The sequence below is a fragment of the Salvelinus namaycush genome, chromosome 9 (assembly GCF_016432855.1).
Source record: "Salvelinus namaycush isolate Seneca chromosome 9, SaNama_1.0, whole genome shotgun sequence".
In the NCBI taxonomy this organism is placed as follows: Eukaryota; Metazoa; Chordata; class Actinopteri; order Salmoniformes; family Salmonidae; genus Salvelinus; species Salvelinus namaycush.
The window spans coordinates 23835142-23852204 of NC_052315.1; the positions used below are offsets into that span (position 1 = coordinate 23835142).

A 17063-nucleotide genomic window follows, 5' to 3' on the forward strand; every position below is an offset into this window, starting at 1 on the left:
TGTGTGTGTAAATCTGTCAAAGTATTGTTTAAAACCCTGCCTGTACCATTATTACAACCAAAGGAGTATGCCAGTTTGAGAAGAGGTAGGAACTGAAGGCTTGGTTTCCTCCTTTCCCCAGGCCAGACATGGGAAGTGTAAAGCGCCGTGAGGTTGTCTGGTTGTTCTGTGTTCCGTTGTCAAGAGAGGTATGATATGTGGGCTCTGATAGCTGAGGTTCTGTGTTGAGGTATCTGAAGATCTGAGGAGAGACAGTTTTGAAGAGACTACCAGCTTTTTACTATCTGTCAGATAGAAATGGTTATTATAGATTGTTATATTGACCTTTGATAGCTCAGTCATAGCAAACTATAGGCTATATTCTGTCCTCTTGTTTATTTTCCTAAATGGCATCCCAATAACACCTACCTCATCCCATGTGTTTGTGGTGGTGTTTCTCATTGGCCACTGCATTATTTGAGCTGCTTCCAATTCCTATAGTGGAGAAATGACAGGCATGTTCATGTAAAAGAGACCCTAGCAGTGTAATTATGGAGTATACAGGACAGTTGATCACCACACTTACCCAAGTAATCCTTATAGTCCTTGTAGGACTTTTGCCTCATGGGACGTCCATCTAGATGAGAAATAGCACCTCTAGTTCGTGATTATGCCAGTTTTTAGAACTAAATTAAATGTCTGACAATCGGACCTTACCAGAGTTGCCACGAGACTTGATGCACTGTCCCCGATTGGGGATGCCAGCGGCGGGGTTTCCTTGGTTGATGATGTGGCACTCATAGCCTGTGGGACAGTGCAGGGGCTCGTCACCATCCTCTGTGGTGCTGCAGGCCTCCGCTGGAGAGCAGGGGACACACAGGTCAGAGGTAAACTAAACACACACACTGATGGTGTAGCGTTCAGGTCCGTTTTAATGGTGATGTTCGAGGCTACTCACCCTGCAGTACCTCATCTGGACCATCTAGAAGCCAGCCATTCCCTCCCAGCCACCGAGGCTTGGGTTGAACCAGCCAGTCCAGCACTGGTCAACACAAACACATCATTGGTAAGTTTGAGCCTAATGATATCATCAGTATTTTACTGCATATCCTGGTACCAATGGTTAGAACCATGCCCATGCTTTGTATGACCATGCGTGCGGTCATATGGGTCGATAAGTGTGGTTTTGTGTACTGTCATCTAGATCAGTGGCGCTTACCTGGTGGGGGCTGCACTGACTCCAGACAGGCGTAGATGCAGCCGTTATAGCAGCAGCGCTTGTGGCGCTCACACTCTGAGTCAGAGCGGCAGCCGGGCACCTCGCAGGCCTGCTCCGGCAGCATCTGAGGTGGGGGTGGGCAGCGGTCATTCTTCTGGTGCTGCGTGGATTGGGACTGCTGGTTTGGATACTCATAGTCCTTAGAGGAGATAACAGAATGACTGTGTTTGAACAGAAATGTGCAGTCTACTATCCTGAGGCTGAAACATAGAGAGACCTGGTCATTTTCAACATAGTAGGTGATTGCTGGAGTCTTTGAACATACAGTAGGCCTACAAAGATGAATTGTGACGTGTGCTTGTCCTAACACCTTTGACCAGCAGGTGGCGGTAATGTATTTTTGTAACATACTTGTTGCAACATTTTCCATCGGCTTCTGTTTGTTAAGGTATCATGCCCATTAGTAAACACCTTGACCTTCACTCTAAACACGTAGAGCGATGAAGAACTGAAGGCTAAGAATTTGTTCTTAACTGACTTGCCTAGTTAAATAAAAAAAATAAAAGTCAAGGGGGAAACATTTTTTTTATTTTTTAACCTTTATTTAACTAGGCAGGTCAGTTAAGAACAGATTCTTATTTTCAATGACGGCCTAGGAACAGAATGTGAATGTGATACAGGAAAATATGATTGTGTCAAACACACATTCTCCACCTCACCTGAACAGTGGTGGTCTGTGATTTTCTCTAAAGGAGCTTGTGACACACTTACATAATCAGTTCTGTAATACAGCCATGGTTATACTTACTGCTTTGCTCGGTTCAATAAACTTCAACTATTTCCATGCACCTATGGTGTGAACTACTTCTTGGAGGATTTCATAGGTCAAACACTGGTTTATTCAGGTTTGTTATCACTGTATGTGATGTGCTTATAACCATAGAGCTAAGGAGGTAGCGTTTGTGGGTCTTTCCTAATATTTTCCAAGTTATATTCCATAGAGGAGCTGCTCTGGCACAGCAACAGTTACAGTTAGGTCCGGTTTCCAGTTGCAGTTGAGCTAGCCTACTGTACAGGGCCAACCACAGTCTCATTCTGAGGGGCTCACTCTGACTCTGCCAACACTAATCAGAATGCGAATGTTCCATGTAGTCTGGCCAATGTTAACCAAAGCCCATCTTTATCATGGAGCTCCAGACCAGACACTGTAATTTCAAGTTCACATCCGACGTGGATGCCCTGCCGGCCCGGGTAAGGTGTCCCTTTCCCCCTGACAGAGAGACTGTGCCAGGGGCCCTCTGAGAGTTTTTCCCCCTCTCACTAATTAGATAATGGGCTTGCACGTGATCGTTAAAACTGCGCTGTTTATTTGGCAGGTTAAGCGACTGCTCTTCCAAAACAACCATAAAAACGAAAGTAAATGTTTGACACCGAATGCATGTTTGTAATAAACCCACAAATAATTTGCTCTGTCAACTGCCAGCCTGGTGGGTGGGGTGCTAGGTCTTACCATGGCTCAGTGACTGGATCAACTTGTAGCTTTTGCGTGGCAACACACGAGTGCACTACTCAGTGTGACTTCAGTAAAAGTAACACAGTGCTGACTTGGTTAGGTTATTGATCCTGATTTTACGCTAATTGACCATGTCTTAGTAACACTTCCAGATTTTTCATGTGCTTTACAGTGATTCTATTTCCTCAAAATGAAGCTTTTGACCTTATCAGAGCTTGCCTAGCTACCCATCCACATCGCTCTGGCCATACAACACACCAACTAACGTTTCTATGGAGCGATCGATAGAGCAACAGAGTTAAATTCAGGATGAGTCATCAGGGCTCTCTTCATTCAAAGATTTCATGCTTTTAGCAGCTGTGGTCCACATTGGCCAGATTGGATCCATCATCTGTCAGATCTTCTGACTGTCTCCTGAGGGTTTCTAGGCCGAGCTATATTAGCCTATCCTACAGTATCTCAAAGAGAAGCCAATCACATGTCACAATGCTGTTGGGTCTACAAAAGGATTCTAATCATGTTTACAACTTTACAGGTAATGATTATGGGAGGCGAAGTAGGCCATTCACTTTCATCCTCATGTCACCCTGTATCTTTACAAGTGCAGTTCAGACAACTCCAGGTTTAAAGTACAAGAGTGAGGCTGATTATCCATGTGTTTGGACAACGTGAGCTACAGTGACCATGGTTCATTATCTGCCCAGTTCCCATGGTTTCTCCTCAGATCTCAGTAGCAGAGGAAGTAGAATATCCGGTTCCTGTCTATCAGTCTGAATGCCAAGCTGCCCTACCATGTCCTGTACTGTGCCGTGCTGCATGTGTCTGTTTGATGTTCAGTCCCACATTGTTTATTTACAGTCATTGGTCTCTTCCTGCTGGGCCACAGAGATGCCGGCAGACCTGTTATATTGATTTGTTCCAGGGCAGGGATTTCAAAGCTGAGCGATTCAGCAGTGTGGGCTAAAGCCATCAGAGACCTTATTTGGCTGCAGACTGTGATGTAAACTGTAATCAGGCCATTGACGTCTGTACTGTATCTAGTCCTTAGATCAGACACATCCTGATTCCTACTACTCCAGGAAGCACACCACTCAGCTTCTCCAGTGAAACGATGTGCAATGTGATAGTCGTACACCCCAAATAGATGTATGGATTGCACTGATTATTTAATGATAGTCATACTTATGCATTGACCATGTTATTTAGATCCGTATCTCTTCTGTAATACAACAGCATCCATTCTCCACCCTCCTTTCCATTCTGAGATCCCCTGTGCTTAGAAAGTTCTCCAGACCAGCCTTGCTCTAGCACCAGTTCATGTTGCAAGGGTAGAGCTAAAGGGTAGAGCTGCCGCTTTCAAGGTGCGGGACTCTAACCCGGAAGCTTACAAGAAATCCCGCTATGCCCTGCGATGAACCATCAAACAGGCAAAGCGTCAATACAGGGCTAAGTTTGAATCAAACTACACCGGCTCTGACGCTCGTCTTATGTGGCAGGGCTTGCAAACTATTGCAGACTACAAAGGGAAGCACAGCCGCGAGCTGCCCAGTGACACGAGCCTACCAGACGAGCTAAGTCACTTCTATGCTCGCTTCGAGGCAAGCAAAACTGAGGCATGCATGAGAGCATCAGCTGTACAGGATGACTGTGTGATCACGCTCTCCATAGCCGACGTGAGTAAGACCTTTAAACAGGTCAACATACACAAGGCTGCGGGGCCAGACGGATTACCAGGACGTGTGCTCCGGGCATGTGCTGACCAACTGGCAGGTGTCTTCACTGACATTTTCAACATGTTCCTGATTGAGTCTGTAATACCAACATGTTTCAAGCAGACCACCATAGTCCCTGTGCCCAAGAACACAAAGGCAACCTGCCTAAATGACTACAGACCCGTAGCACTCACGTCCGTAGGCATGAAGTGCTTTGAAAGGTTGGTAATGGCTCACATCAACACCATTATCCCAGAATCCCTAGAACCACTCCAAGTTGCATACTGCCCAAACAGTGATGCAATCTCTATTGCAGTCCACACTGCCCTTTCCCACCTAGACAAAAGGAACACTTATGTGAGAATGCTATTTATTGACTCAAACTCAGCGTTCAACAACATACTACCCTCAAAGCTCATCACTAAGCTAAGGATCCTGGGACTGAACACCTCCCTCTGCAACTGGATCCTGGACTTTCTGACGGGCCGCCCCCAGGTGGTGAGGGTAAGTAGCAACACATCTGCCACGCTGATCCTCAACACTGGAGCTCCCCAGGGGTGCATGCTCAGTCCCCTCCTGTACTCCCTGTTCACCCACGACTGCATGGCCAGGCACGACTCCAACACATTAAGTTTGCAGACGACACAACAATGGTAGGCCTGATCACTGACAACGACAAGACAGCCTATAGGGAGTAAGTCAGAGACCTGGCCAGGTGGTGCCAGAATAACAACCTATCCCTCAACGTAACCAAGACTAAGGAGATTATTATGGACTACAGGAAAAGGAGGACCGAGCACGCCCCCATTCTCATCGACGGGGCTGTAGTGGAGCAGGTTGAGAGCTTCAAGTTCCTTGGTGTCCACATCAACAACAAACTAGAATGGTCCAAACACACCAAGACAGTCGTGAAGAGGGCACGACAAAGCCTATTCCCCCTCGGGAGACTATAAAGATTTGGCATGAGTCCTGAGATCCTCAAAAGGTTCTACAGCTGCAACATCGAGAGCATCCTGACTGCTTGCATCACTGCCTGGTACGGCAATTGCTCGGCCTCTGACCGCAAGGCACTACAGAGAGTAGTGCGTACGGCCCAGTACATCACTGGGGCTAAGCTGACATCCAGGACCTCTACACCAGGTGGTGTCAGAGGAAGGCCCTAAAAATTGTCAAAGACCCCAGACACCCCAGTCATAGACTGTTCTCTCTACTACCGCATGGCAAGTGGTACCGGAGTGCCAAGTCAAGGACAAAAAGGCTTCTCAACAGTTTTTACCCCCAAACCATTAGACTCCTGAACAGGTAATCAAATGGCTACCCAGACTATATGCATTGTGTGCCCCCCAACCCCTATTTTTACGCTGCTGCTACTCTGTTTATCATATATACATAGTCACTTTAACCTGTTTGGGCTGCAAGGGGCAGTATTGAGTAGCCAGATAAAAGGTGTCCATTTCAAACGGCCTCGTACTCAATTCTTGCTCGTACAATATGCATATTATTATTACTATTGGATAGAAAACACTATCTAGTTTCTAAAACCGTTTGAATTATTTCTCTGAGTGAAACAGAACTCATTCTGCAGCACATTTCCTGACCAGGAAGTGGAATGTCTGAAATCGATGCTCTGTTCTTCTTCCTGCCTATAAATGGGCACAAGACCTATTAGTATACATGCACGTCATACACCTTCCTCTGGGTGTCAAGAGGCTGTGAGAGAAGAAATTAGGTGATTATCTTGGTCTGAGATGGAACACATCATCTTGGAATGACGTGTCCACCATTTTCGGTACTCTGAAGAGCGCGAGCTGGACAGTGGGGTTGCCTTTTGTTTAGCTGCCGTAATAGGCGACTACAATCTCCGGCTTTGATTTTATTTGATACATGTCACCATATCATCGTAAAGTATGTTTTTTCAATATAGTTTCATCAGATTATTGAAATTTTTTCGGGAGTTTTGCCGTGTTCCGTTCTCTTCCGTTTGTTGACATGGAGAGTGTCGTGCCACCCGGCTAGCGCGCTTGCTAAATGAAGAGGGAAAGTTGCCGTTCTGAATCCAAACAACGACTGTTCTGGACAAAGGACACCTTGTCCAACAGTCTGATGAAAGATCAGCAAAAGTAAGACCCATTTTATGATGTTATTTCATATATCTGTCGTAGTCGCCGGCGCCCAAGTGTTTCTGGCTATTGTGCTAAGCTAATATAACGCTACATTTTTTTTCCGCTGTAAAACACTTAATAAATCGGAAATATTGGCTGGAATCACAAGATGCCTGTCTTTCATTTGCTGTACACTATGTATTTTTCAGAAATGTTTTATGATGAGTAATTAGGTATTTGACGTTGGTGTCTGTAATTATTATGGCTGCTTTCGGTGCAATTTCTGACTGTAGCTGCAATGTAAACTATGATTTATACCTGAAATATGCACATTTTTCTAACAAAACATATGCTATACAATAAATATGTTATCAGACTGTCATCTGATGAAGTTGTTTCTTGGTTAGTGGCTATTTATATCTTTATTTGGTCGAATTTGTGATAGCTACTGATGGAGTAAAAAACTGATGGAGTAAAAAAAGTGGTGTCTTTTGCTAACGTGGTTAGCTTATAGATTTACATATTGTGTCTTCCCTGTAAAACATTTTAAAAATCGGACATGTTGGCTGGATTCACAAGATGTGTACCTTTCATATGCTGTATTGGACTTGTTAATGTGTGAAAGTTAAATATTTAAAAAAAATATCTTTTGAATTTCGCGCCCTGCACTTTGAGCTGGCTGTTGTCATAAGTGTACCGACGTCGGGCTGCAGCCATAAGAAGTTAACTATACATTCATGTACATACCACCTCAATTGTGCCGACCAACCAGTGCTCCCGCACATTGGCTAACCGGGTTATCTGCATTGTGTCCCACCCGCCACCCCCTCTTTCACGCTACTGCTACTCTCTGTTCATCATATATGCATAGTCACTTTAACCATATCTACATGTACATACTACCTCAATCAGCCTGACTAACCGGTGTCTGTATGTAGCCTCGCTACTTCTATAGCCTCGCTATTGTATATAGCCTGTCTTTTTACTGTTGTTTTATTTCTTTACTTACCTATTGTTAACCTAATACCTTTTTTGCACTATTGGTTAGAGCCTGTAAGTAAGCATTTCACTGTAAGGTCTACACCTGTTGTATTCAGCGCACGTGACAAATAAACTTTGATTTGATTTCCTGCCATGACACTGACTGACTGGCTGAGAGGCTGACTGAGTCACTTACTGGCTGACTGACTGGCTAACTGATTGACTGACAGCTGGCGAGTTTTGACTTTAATGTATAAAAGGATGGAATGTAACCAGACATGCTATTTTTTAATAGTTAGACTGAGACATATCACCCATGCAGGTGACTGCCTGCTTCTGCACTAACTGTTTTACCATGGTGTTTTATCTTGATGGATGTTTGGACTATCACATGTTTATTATATCACCAGAGAGCAGTGGGGGTGCTTCTCCAGCCTGCTCTCAGCGGGGAGTTGATAATCCTGTGGGTGTGTACAATGTCATGACGTTGCCCTCTTTGGGTACAGCGAGTACCATCCCCCTCTCTCTGTCTCCTACAACTAGGCTGCTGTGGTCAGAGAGGTCGTAAATTCCTGCAGGAGATTATCTCCTCATGGCCATAGAGACAGAGTGAATTTTCATAGAGAACAAAGGAATTTCTTCTACCTCACAGAACTTGAGGTTTGAACAACATTTATGTTCCAGAGAAGGTATAAAAGATCGGTGAAGAATCCAGCTACGAACTGGTCCGTTTGTTACAACTTGGTGAAACTCATGGGAGACAATAGGACGACATTACCATAACGCTGTTTATATAATAGCCTCAGATATGAGGTTTACATCTAATTGTTGTATAAGATGAATGAGTGAGGATGATACTGTTTGTAAAATTGTGTAATGTGATTTTGTACTGTTTAATGAAGGAAACTCTAATTCCCTTTTGAGTTTAACTAAACTTTGACAATTTTTCGACAGACCATGTTTTCTCTCAATCACGAGAGGACAAAGGTTGCAGACCAGCTTACCTCGATAAAGAGAGGGCCAATGTTTGAGACGATTGCTGAATCTTTTAACCATACCACGTGGTTAAACTTTTAGACACCGACAGAATAAGAACAAGTCTTTGATATTAATTACTAGTCTGCAGCTAGGAATTCGGTATCATATATATATATATATATATATATATATATATATATATATATATATATATATATATATATATATATATATATATATATATATATATATATATATATATATATATATATATATATATATAGAGAGAGAGAGAGAGAGAGAGAGCCAACAGAAACGAACTTTTCAGCAGAGATCCCGACGACACACTGAGCGTAAATATATATATTGATTGCAATTGTTCCCGAATGAGCGAGTGTTCATGTGCAAAGGATTAGCATTTCAATTGTTATAATTATCAACTGTGTGTTGTCTTATCTCAGTCGACCCCCACTTCCCTTTTGTACGACAAGCCGCTATGCCGGTTTAGCCCACTAGGGAATCTCCGTTATCATTTCCTTGTAACTATCAACTGTTTGTTTATGCATTTCTGTGAATTACTTAGTTAGTAAATAAATTATTTAAGACAATTGATGTATGGATGACTCATAGTGAAGACTGTGTTCGTGCAGATAACCAACAATTTACAACATTTGGAATGAGACTAACGTGAGGTAAAGTAAATAATTAATTAATTCGAAGACTAATTGATCAGATATAAAATATCTGAAAAGTTATATTAGGAAAATTATAATTTTGTAATCTGAATATTTTCCTTTGTGCCCCGACTTCCTAGTTAATTACAGTTACATGATTAATCAGTTTAATCACGTAATACTAATTACAGAGAATCTTTGATAAAAACAAAAAGTCTTAATTTAATCGTAGTAAGGACACGACAACAGTAATGTCCAGACCATCCTCAAATTATATAATCTGACTGGGATTGACGTTCATAACTCCTATCGAAGCCTCAGTGGGCTAAGTGTATTAACTCTGACCTACACAGAAGTTTACTCAAACCAAGTATGAAACAGACTTTACCACCTGTGGATTTCTTCCAGAATATTTTTTTACTGTATGCCAAGGCCATATTATGTTTTGTATTTGTTATGCATATTTTTTTTCTCCTATTTATATAGCGAGTGGTATTTACTGGCTACACTAGAGGGATTATAACCTGTATTGAGTGCAGCCATCTTGGAATAGCCTAGTAAATTAATTTGGCTGACATACTGGAATGAGCAAAATTAGGATGCCTCTTCCAATCTTGTTCGTTCTGATGTCTCAGCACAGAAACAGCCCAATCCCATGGGATTAATGTCCTTATTGCTACCATTGATATGGAGCTGTAGCTATGAGATGGTAAATATAGATGTGAGAATCACCTGGGGAGGACATAAAAGTCCTGAGAGGCCGAGGCAGATGGACCAGAAACAGAACAGGAATGCCTCATTGAGAATGTTGTTCATTGACAACAGCTCAGCGTTCAACACCACAATGCCATTCCAAGCTCGTCACTATGCTCGGGACCCTGGTACTGAACGCCTCCCTCTGCAACTGGATCCTGGGCAATAAAGATAAAACACCAGGTGTCATTTTAGATTCTGAGCTCAATTTTGAATCACATATTATGAATGTGACCAAAATAACTTTTTACCACCTGAGGAACATTGCCACGGTGAGGCTGTTTCTATCTCAGGCTGACAGAAAGACTCATCCATGCTTTTATTACAAGCAGTCTTGACTACTGTAATGCTCTCCTGCCATTGGTAAACTACAAAACAAACAGAATGCTGCATCACGGGTACTGACCAAGACCAGCTAGAGAGCACACATTACACCGGATTTAACGTCTCTGCACTGGCTGCCTGTGAGTTTTAGAATTCAGTTTAAGATTGTCCTATTGGTTTTTAAATCAATCCACTATTGTGCACCAATACATGTCAGACATGCTTTTAAGTTATGTACCCAGTAGGTCCCTCAGGTCCTCTGGCACTGGCCAATTAACTATCCAAAAGCCTAGGACCAAGAAGTATGGAGAGGCAGCCTTTAGTTACTATGCCCCCAGCCTCTGGAATAGCCTGCCAGAGAACCTGAGGGGGCTGAAACTGTGGACATATTTAAAAGAGATCTTAAAACACACCTTTTCAGCTTTGCTTTTCCTTAGCGTGCTTTTTTCAGTTTTTGTTATTCTTTAGTTTTTTTATTCCCTTGTGTTTGTTGTATAGTAAATATTTCTGTTTTTATTTTCATTTATTATTATTTTTTTGCGAAGCGCATTGCGTTGCATTCATGTCTGAAATGTGCTATATAAATAAAGTTTGGTTTGATGATTTGGGCACTGCAGCGGTGCATGCTTAGTCCCCTCCTGTACTCCGTTCCCAAAACTGCGTGGCGGCGCACGACTCCAACACCATCATTGCGTTTTCTGATGACACAACAGTCATCAGACGATCAGACGATGAGACAGCCTATAGGGAAGATGTCAGTGACTTGGCAGTGTGGTGCCAGGACACCAATCTTTCCCTCAATGTCAGCAAGACAAAGGAGCTGATCGTGGACTACAGAAAACGGAGGGCTGAGCACGCCACCATCCACATCGACAGGGCTGTAGTGGAGCGAGTCGAGAGCTTCAAGTTCCTCGGTGTCAACATCACTAAGGATTTTTAAAATTAATTTTAATTTAATTAAAGTTTTTATTTAACTAGGCAAGTCAGTTAAGAACAAATTCTTATTTACAATGACGGCCTACCAAAAGGCCTCCTGCAGGAGCAGGGGCTGGGATTAAAAAATTATTAAATAAAAATATAGGACAAAACACACATCACGACAAGAAAGACAACACAACACCACATAAAGAGAGACCTAAGACAACAACAGCATGGCAGCAACACATGACAACACAGCATGGTAGCATCCCAACATGACAACAACATGGTAGCAACACAACATGGCAGCAGCACAACATGGTAGCAGCACAAAACAGGGTACAAACATTATTGGGCACAGACAACAGCACAAAGGGCAAGAAGGTAGAGACAACAATACATCACGCAAAGCAGCCACAACTGTCAGTAATTGTCCATGATTGAGTCTTTGAATGAAGAGATTGAGATAAAATTGTCCAGTTGGAGTGTTTGTTGCAGCTCGTTCCAGTCGCGATCTGCAGCGAACTGAAAAGACGAGCGAGCCAAGGATGTGTGTGCTTTGGGGACCTTAAACAGAATCTGACTGGCAGAATGGGAGTTGTATGTGAAGGATGATGGCTGGAGTAGATATCTCAGATAGGGGGGAGTGAGGCCTAAGAGGGTTTTATAAATAAGCATCAACCAGTGGGTCTTGCGACGGGTAAACAGAGATGACCAGTTTACAGAGGAGTATACAATGCAGTGATGTGTCCTGTAAGGAGCATTGGTGGCAATCTGACGTCTCCATAATTTAGCATGGGTAAGATGGTCATCGGAATCAGGGTTAGTTTGGCAGCTGGGGAGAAAGAGGAGCGATTACGATAGAGGAAACCAAGTCTAGATTTAACCTTAGCCTGCAGCTTTGATATGTGCTGAGAGAAGGACATTGTACCGTCTAGCCATACTCCAAAGTATTTGTATGAGGTGACTACCTCAAGCTCTAAACCCTCAAAGGTAATAATCACAACTGTGGAGAGAGGGGCAGTCTTCTTACCAAACCACATGACCTTTGTTTTGGAGGTGTTCAGAACAAGGTTCAGGGCAGAGAAAGCTTGTTGGACACTAAGAAAGGTTTGTTGTAGAGCGTTTAACACAAAATCCGGGGAGGGGCCAGCTGAGTATAAGACTGTATCATCTGCATATAAATGGATGACAGAGCTACCTACTGCCTGAGCTATGTTGTTGATGTAAATTGAGAAGAGCGTGGGGCCTAGGATCGAGCCTTTGGGTACACCCTTGGTGACAGGCAGTGGCTGAGACAGCAGATGTTCTGACTTTTTACACTGCACTCATTGAGAGAGGTAGTTAGCAAACCAGGCCAAAGACCCCTCAGAGACACCAATACTCCTCAGCCAGCCCACAAGAATGGAATGGTCTACCATATCAAAATCTTTGGCCAAGTCAATAAAAATAACAGCACAACATTGCTAAGAATCAAGAATCAATTAACATGGTCCACACACACCAACAGTTGTGAAAAGGCACTACAACGCCTCTTCTCCCTCAGATCCTCAAAAATGTATACAGCTGCACAATTAAGAGCATCTTCACTGGCTGCATCACCGCTTGGTAAGGCAACCTATTGGTAAGGCAACTGCTTGGCATCCGACCGCAAGGCGCTACAGAGGGTAGTGCCTATGGCCCAGTACATCACTGAGGCTGAGCTCCCTAACATCCAGGACCTCTTTAGCAGGCGGTGTAAAAATTGTCAAAAACTGTTCTCTCTGCTACCGCACGGCAAGTGGTACCGATGCACCAAGTCAAGGAACCAACAGGACCCTGAGAACAGCTTCTACCCCCAAGCCATAAGACTGCTAAATAGTTCACCAAATAGCTACAGAGACTATCTGCATTGACCCCCCTTTGCACTAACTCTTTTGACTCATCACAAACGCTGTTGCTACTGCTTATTATTTATCCTGTCGCCTTATCACTTTACCCCTACTGTACCTTAACCCCTACCACTTTACCCCTACCTATACCTTATAATTTTACCCCTACTGTACCTTTACCCCTACTTATACCTTATCACTTTACCCCTTCCTATACCTTATCACTTTACCCCTTCCTATACCTTATCACTTTACTCCTACCTATACCTTATCACTTTATGCCTACGTACCTTTACCCCTATCACTTTACCCCTACCTAAGCTTTTCACTGTCAGCCTACACCTTTTGTTTACAAAGCATGTGACAAATAAAATTAGATTTGATGTCCAGACACATGTCAGGATCAGAGAGTATCCCCCTAGATGTGATACAAAAACAGGTGTGTGTTACTAAGCAGTGGAAGCTGTGGTTATTGTAATGTTCTCCCCATGCTAGCAGATTGTTGGCATGTTTTTGGCTGTGCTGCCCAGCTGCTCATTCTGCTTTGCTGCTCTGGAGGGAAAAAGAGAGCTCCATCCTGTGCGCCTCTACATCCGTTCTCTCTGCCTCCCATCTCTCTCTCCACCGCTGTCTCTGTCTGCTGCTCTTACTACAGAAACCCCTCTGTGACAATGGCCATGCTCTGTTTCTCTGTGTTCAGTCTTCTGCATGACCGTCCGTCACTCCTCTACTCCTCACACAGCCAGGACAGAGTGGAGAGGACAACAGGGGACTACACAGCATTCATGAAACCATGGTGCTGCTATTGCTAAAACCTCCAAACTACACCCCTCTGCCATCCTGCTAAAACAGTGTATGTATTGTATGTCCACCAGCTTTACCTTCTCTCTTTCGCACGCACGCACGCACGCACGCACGCACGCACGCACGCACGCACGCACGCACGCACGCAAACACACACACACACACACACACACACACACACACACACACACACACACACACACACACACACACACACACACACACACACACACACACACACACACACACACACACACTTAGAGGGTATTGCTGCAGTGAAGGTACTCATATCAGGTCTAAACCCCACCTTTTGGTTAAGCCCTCTCTTTCTGATCCGCCGGGCACCTCCTGACCCACAGGACAGCACCAGCATGCAGAGCACCAACATCAGGGGCATCCGGATGTGACAGCCAGGCATGGTCCTAACACTTCACTCCTCCTGCACTCCTCACTCTGTTTCTTCTCTCTTCTTCTGTCACTCTCTGTATTCCTTACTGTATCCTTCTTCCTTGGAGTTTAGAAAATGTTCTCTCCTTTTCTTCAACACTGTGGTGTTCAGTCCAGTGCTTGGTATTCCTTAATGGGCTGGTGTTGAGGCAGTGGCTCCCGTGCTTGTGAAGCCAGCGATTACACAAGCTCTGCTATAGGACAATTATTTTTATCCGTCTGAGCAGAGGAAACTGCAGGGGAAATAAGAAGAGAGGAAAGGAGGAGAAAGAATGAATAGAGCCACTGTGGAGGGAAAAGAAAGAGGGAGATAGTTAGGGGAGTCAAGGAGGGAAAGCCAGCTGTCTGTGCATTAGTTATTCTGAGGAGAAGGTTAAATCGGTCTGCTGGCACGGCAAGCACATGTCTGCCTTTCACTGAGAGAGAGGGAAGGAGAAAGCGAGCGGGAGAAGGAGGAGGGAGCTCAAAGGAGGGAGGGGAAGAGAGAGAGAAAGATTTTCAGTATACTGTAAAGGGGTTACTGAATTTAGTCAAATCTGAATTTCATATTACAGTATTAACTATGTATGCATACATTTTACATAATGACTAACTTGTGGGAATAGGAAATGCATGATATACTGAAAGAAAGTCACTGGGAGCGCCATGACTATGCATTCCTGAATATGTTGTATGTTGAGAGGATAATGTAGGCATTCAACCAGAAAGAATAAAAGCATGTTGCGTGATCCAGAGTAGGGGCCACTCGTCTGTGAAATAGCATGTTCCCTCTCAAACTAGGACATATCCCCTCACCCTTCTCACTCCCTAAATCCCCTCAACCCCCTGGCCCCCTCATTCCCGTATCCTGCATTGAAAGGGGGAAGAATGCTAAGCCTGTACAAATCTTTGTCATTATTAGTTTTACAGGAGCAAGGCTTATGTCACAATGGGGCCCTAGCTATAGTAACACAAAAGAGAGAGAGAGAGAGAGAATAGAGCAAGGGAGAGACATGCCTGTCTGTCCCCAGCGGAGCCTGGATGAGGTATAAGTTGGGAAAAGTTGCTTAAAGACATGGCAAAAATCACCCCTGATGATGGAATGATGTGATGTTTCCTGCCAGGAATTGGGTACTGCATTGGCTCGATAGCACAGGTAATGTGATACAGTAGCTACAGTAATAACAGCAGAAACCAAAGACTATGGAGCTATGAACTACAACTATGGTAACATAACTCAGAGAGGCATAATGCATGCAATATTTGGAGCTCAGATCAGCACGTGATGAAACTCTTTAGAGCACATGTGTCAAACTCATTCCATGGAGGGCCAAGTGTCTGCGGGTTATCGTTCCTCCCTTGTACTTGATTGATGAATTAAGGTAATTTATTAGTAAGGAACTCCCCTCAGGCCTTAATTGAAAGAAAGAAAAAAAAAACAGCAGACACTATGCCCTCCATGGAATGAGTTTGACACCCCTGCTTTAGGGAATGGTTGTGTCATGTTGGTTTTTGGTATATGCCCATTATTATATCCCCATAATACAGCAGGGGTAGAGTTGTTGAGTGGTGTTTATAGGACTGTTGATTATAGCCAGTCTATATACAGCTCAGTATTAGACGTGGCTGTGCTCCATGCAGATAGCAGTCAGTCTAATTTCTACACTGTGGGGTTAGGGGGTCACCCATCACTGTCACTGCGACCCCAGACTGCCCCACCTTCCCCACACACCCCTCTCCCCCCGTGGGACAGCTGCAGCCTCCTGCACGCCTGGATGCCTGGCACTCCCTCCCCTGGAGCCAACAGCTGCATGGAGCTACAAAACACACATCCCTGTGTCCAGTCCACCCACCAGCCTAATCCCCAGTACACCAGCACAACACTTTGTCATGATCCTCCCATTCTACAGCAAGGACACTGAGGAACTTGACTCAGAGAAGCTTGACACGAAGCCTGGGTGCCTCTTCACATGAAACAGGACCTGACTATGTTGTGTGTCTCTGTGTTTGTTACAACAAGCTCTCACAGTCTCATGTCAGAATTAAACGTTCATCCATGTTTCTCAAACGTCAAATCTAAAAGTTGTTCCAAACATCAAATTTTGAAGTGTTTTAGCAGGTTAAGTTTAGGCATTAACTCTGAATTTTTAAGGTTAGGGTTAAGTTTAGTCATGGGCATTAACTCCGAATGATTAAGGTTTGGGATAGGCTTAGAACAAAAATCTAAAAAACAACTTTCTATCACTGGATTTGAACATTCAACTTTTGGGACCAGAGCTAGATGCTTACACCCAGCTACCATCAGTGGTGTAAAGTACTTAAGTAAAAATACTTTAAAGCACTACTTCATGCGTTTTTGGGGGTATCTGTACTTCACTTTACTATTTATATTTTTGACACCTTGTCCTTTTTACTCCATACATTTGACACCCAAAAGTAGTTGTTACATTTTGAATGCTTAGCAGGACAGAAAATAGACCAATTCACACACTTATCAAGATAACATGCCTGGTCATCCCTACTGCCTCTGATCTGTCACTGTTAGACTCACTAAACACAAATGCTTTGTTTGTAAACTATGTCTGAGTGTTCGAGTGTGCCCCTGGCTATCCTTAAATAAATCAAAAACAAGAAAATTGTACCATCTGGTTTTCTTAAAAGGATTTTTAAAAATGATTGTACATTTACTTGTGATACTTCAGTATATTTAAAACCAAATAATTTTAGACAAGTAGTATTTTACTGGGTGGCTTTCACTTTTACTTGAGTCATTTTCTACTTTTACTCAAGTATGACAATTGGGTACTTT

At 43.6% G+C, this 17063-nt stretch overlaps 1 protein-coding gene across 1 annotated transcript; it reads right to left on the reverse strand.

The window, feature by feature from the left end:
- Positions 1–409: 409 nt before the first annotated feature.
- On the reverse strand, positions 410–16067 carry LOC120053206 (WAP four-disulfide core domain protein 1-like). Its single transcript, XM_039000362.1, has 6 exons — positions 15940–16067; positions 1199–1458; positions 938–1021; positions 697–837; positions 562–616; positions 410–464 (listed from the first exon to the last, which is right to left on the reverse strand). Exons 1-6 carry the CDS (start codon positions 16065–16067, stop codon positions 410–412), a joined length of 723 nt encoding a protein of 240 aa, XP_038856290.1.
- Positions 16068–17063: the final 996 nt, after the last annotated feature.

What these genes read in the sequence shown, in the direction of transcription:
- LOC120053206 (XM_039000362.1), bottom strand. Translation starts at nt 16,067, where the DNA reads ATGCAGCTGTTGGCTCCAGGGGAGGGAGTGCCAGGCATCCAGGCGTGC. An exon ending in GGTCGCAGTGACAGTGATGG is followed by an intron (nt 1,459 to 15,939) that starts GTGACCCCCTAA and finishes TCTATGTTTCAG; the next exon opens with CCTCAGGATAGTAGACTGCA. An exon ending in TCCAGATGAGGTACTGCAGG is followed by an intron (nt 838 to 937) that starts GTGAGTAGCCTC and finishes CCTGCTCTCCAG; the next exon opens with CGGAGGCCTGCAGCACCACA.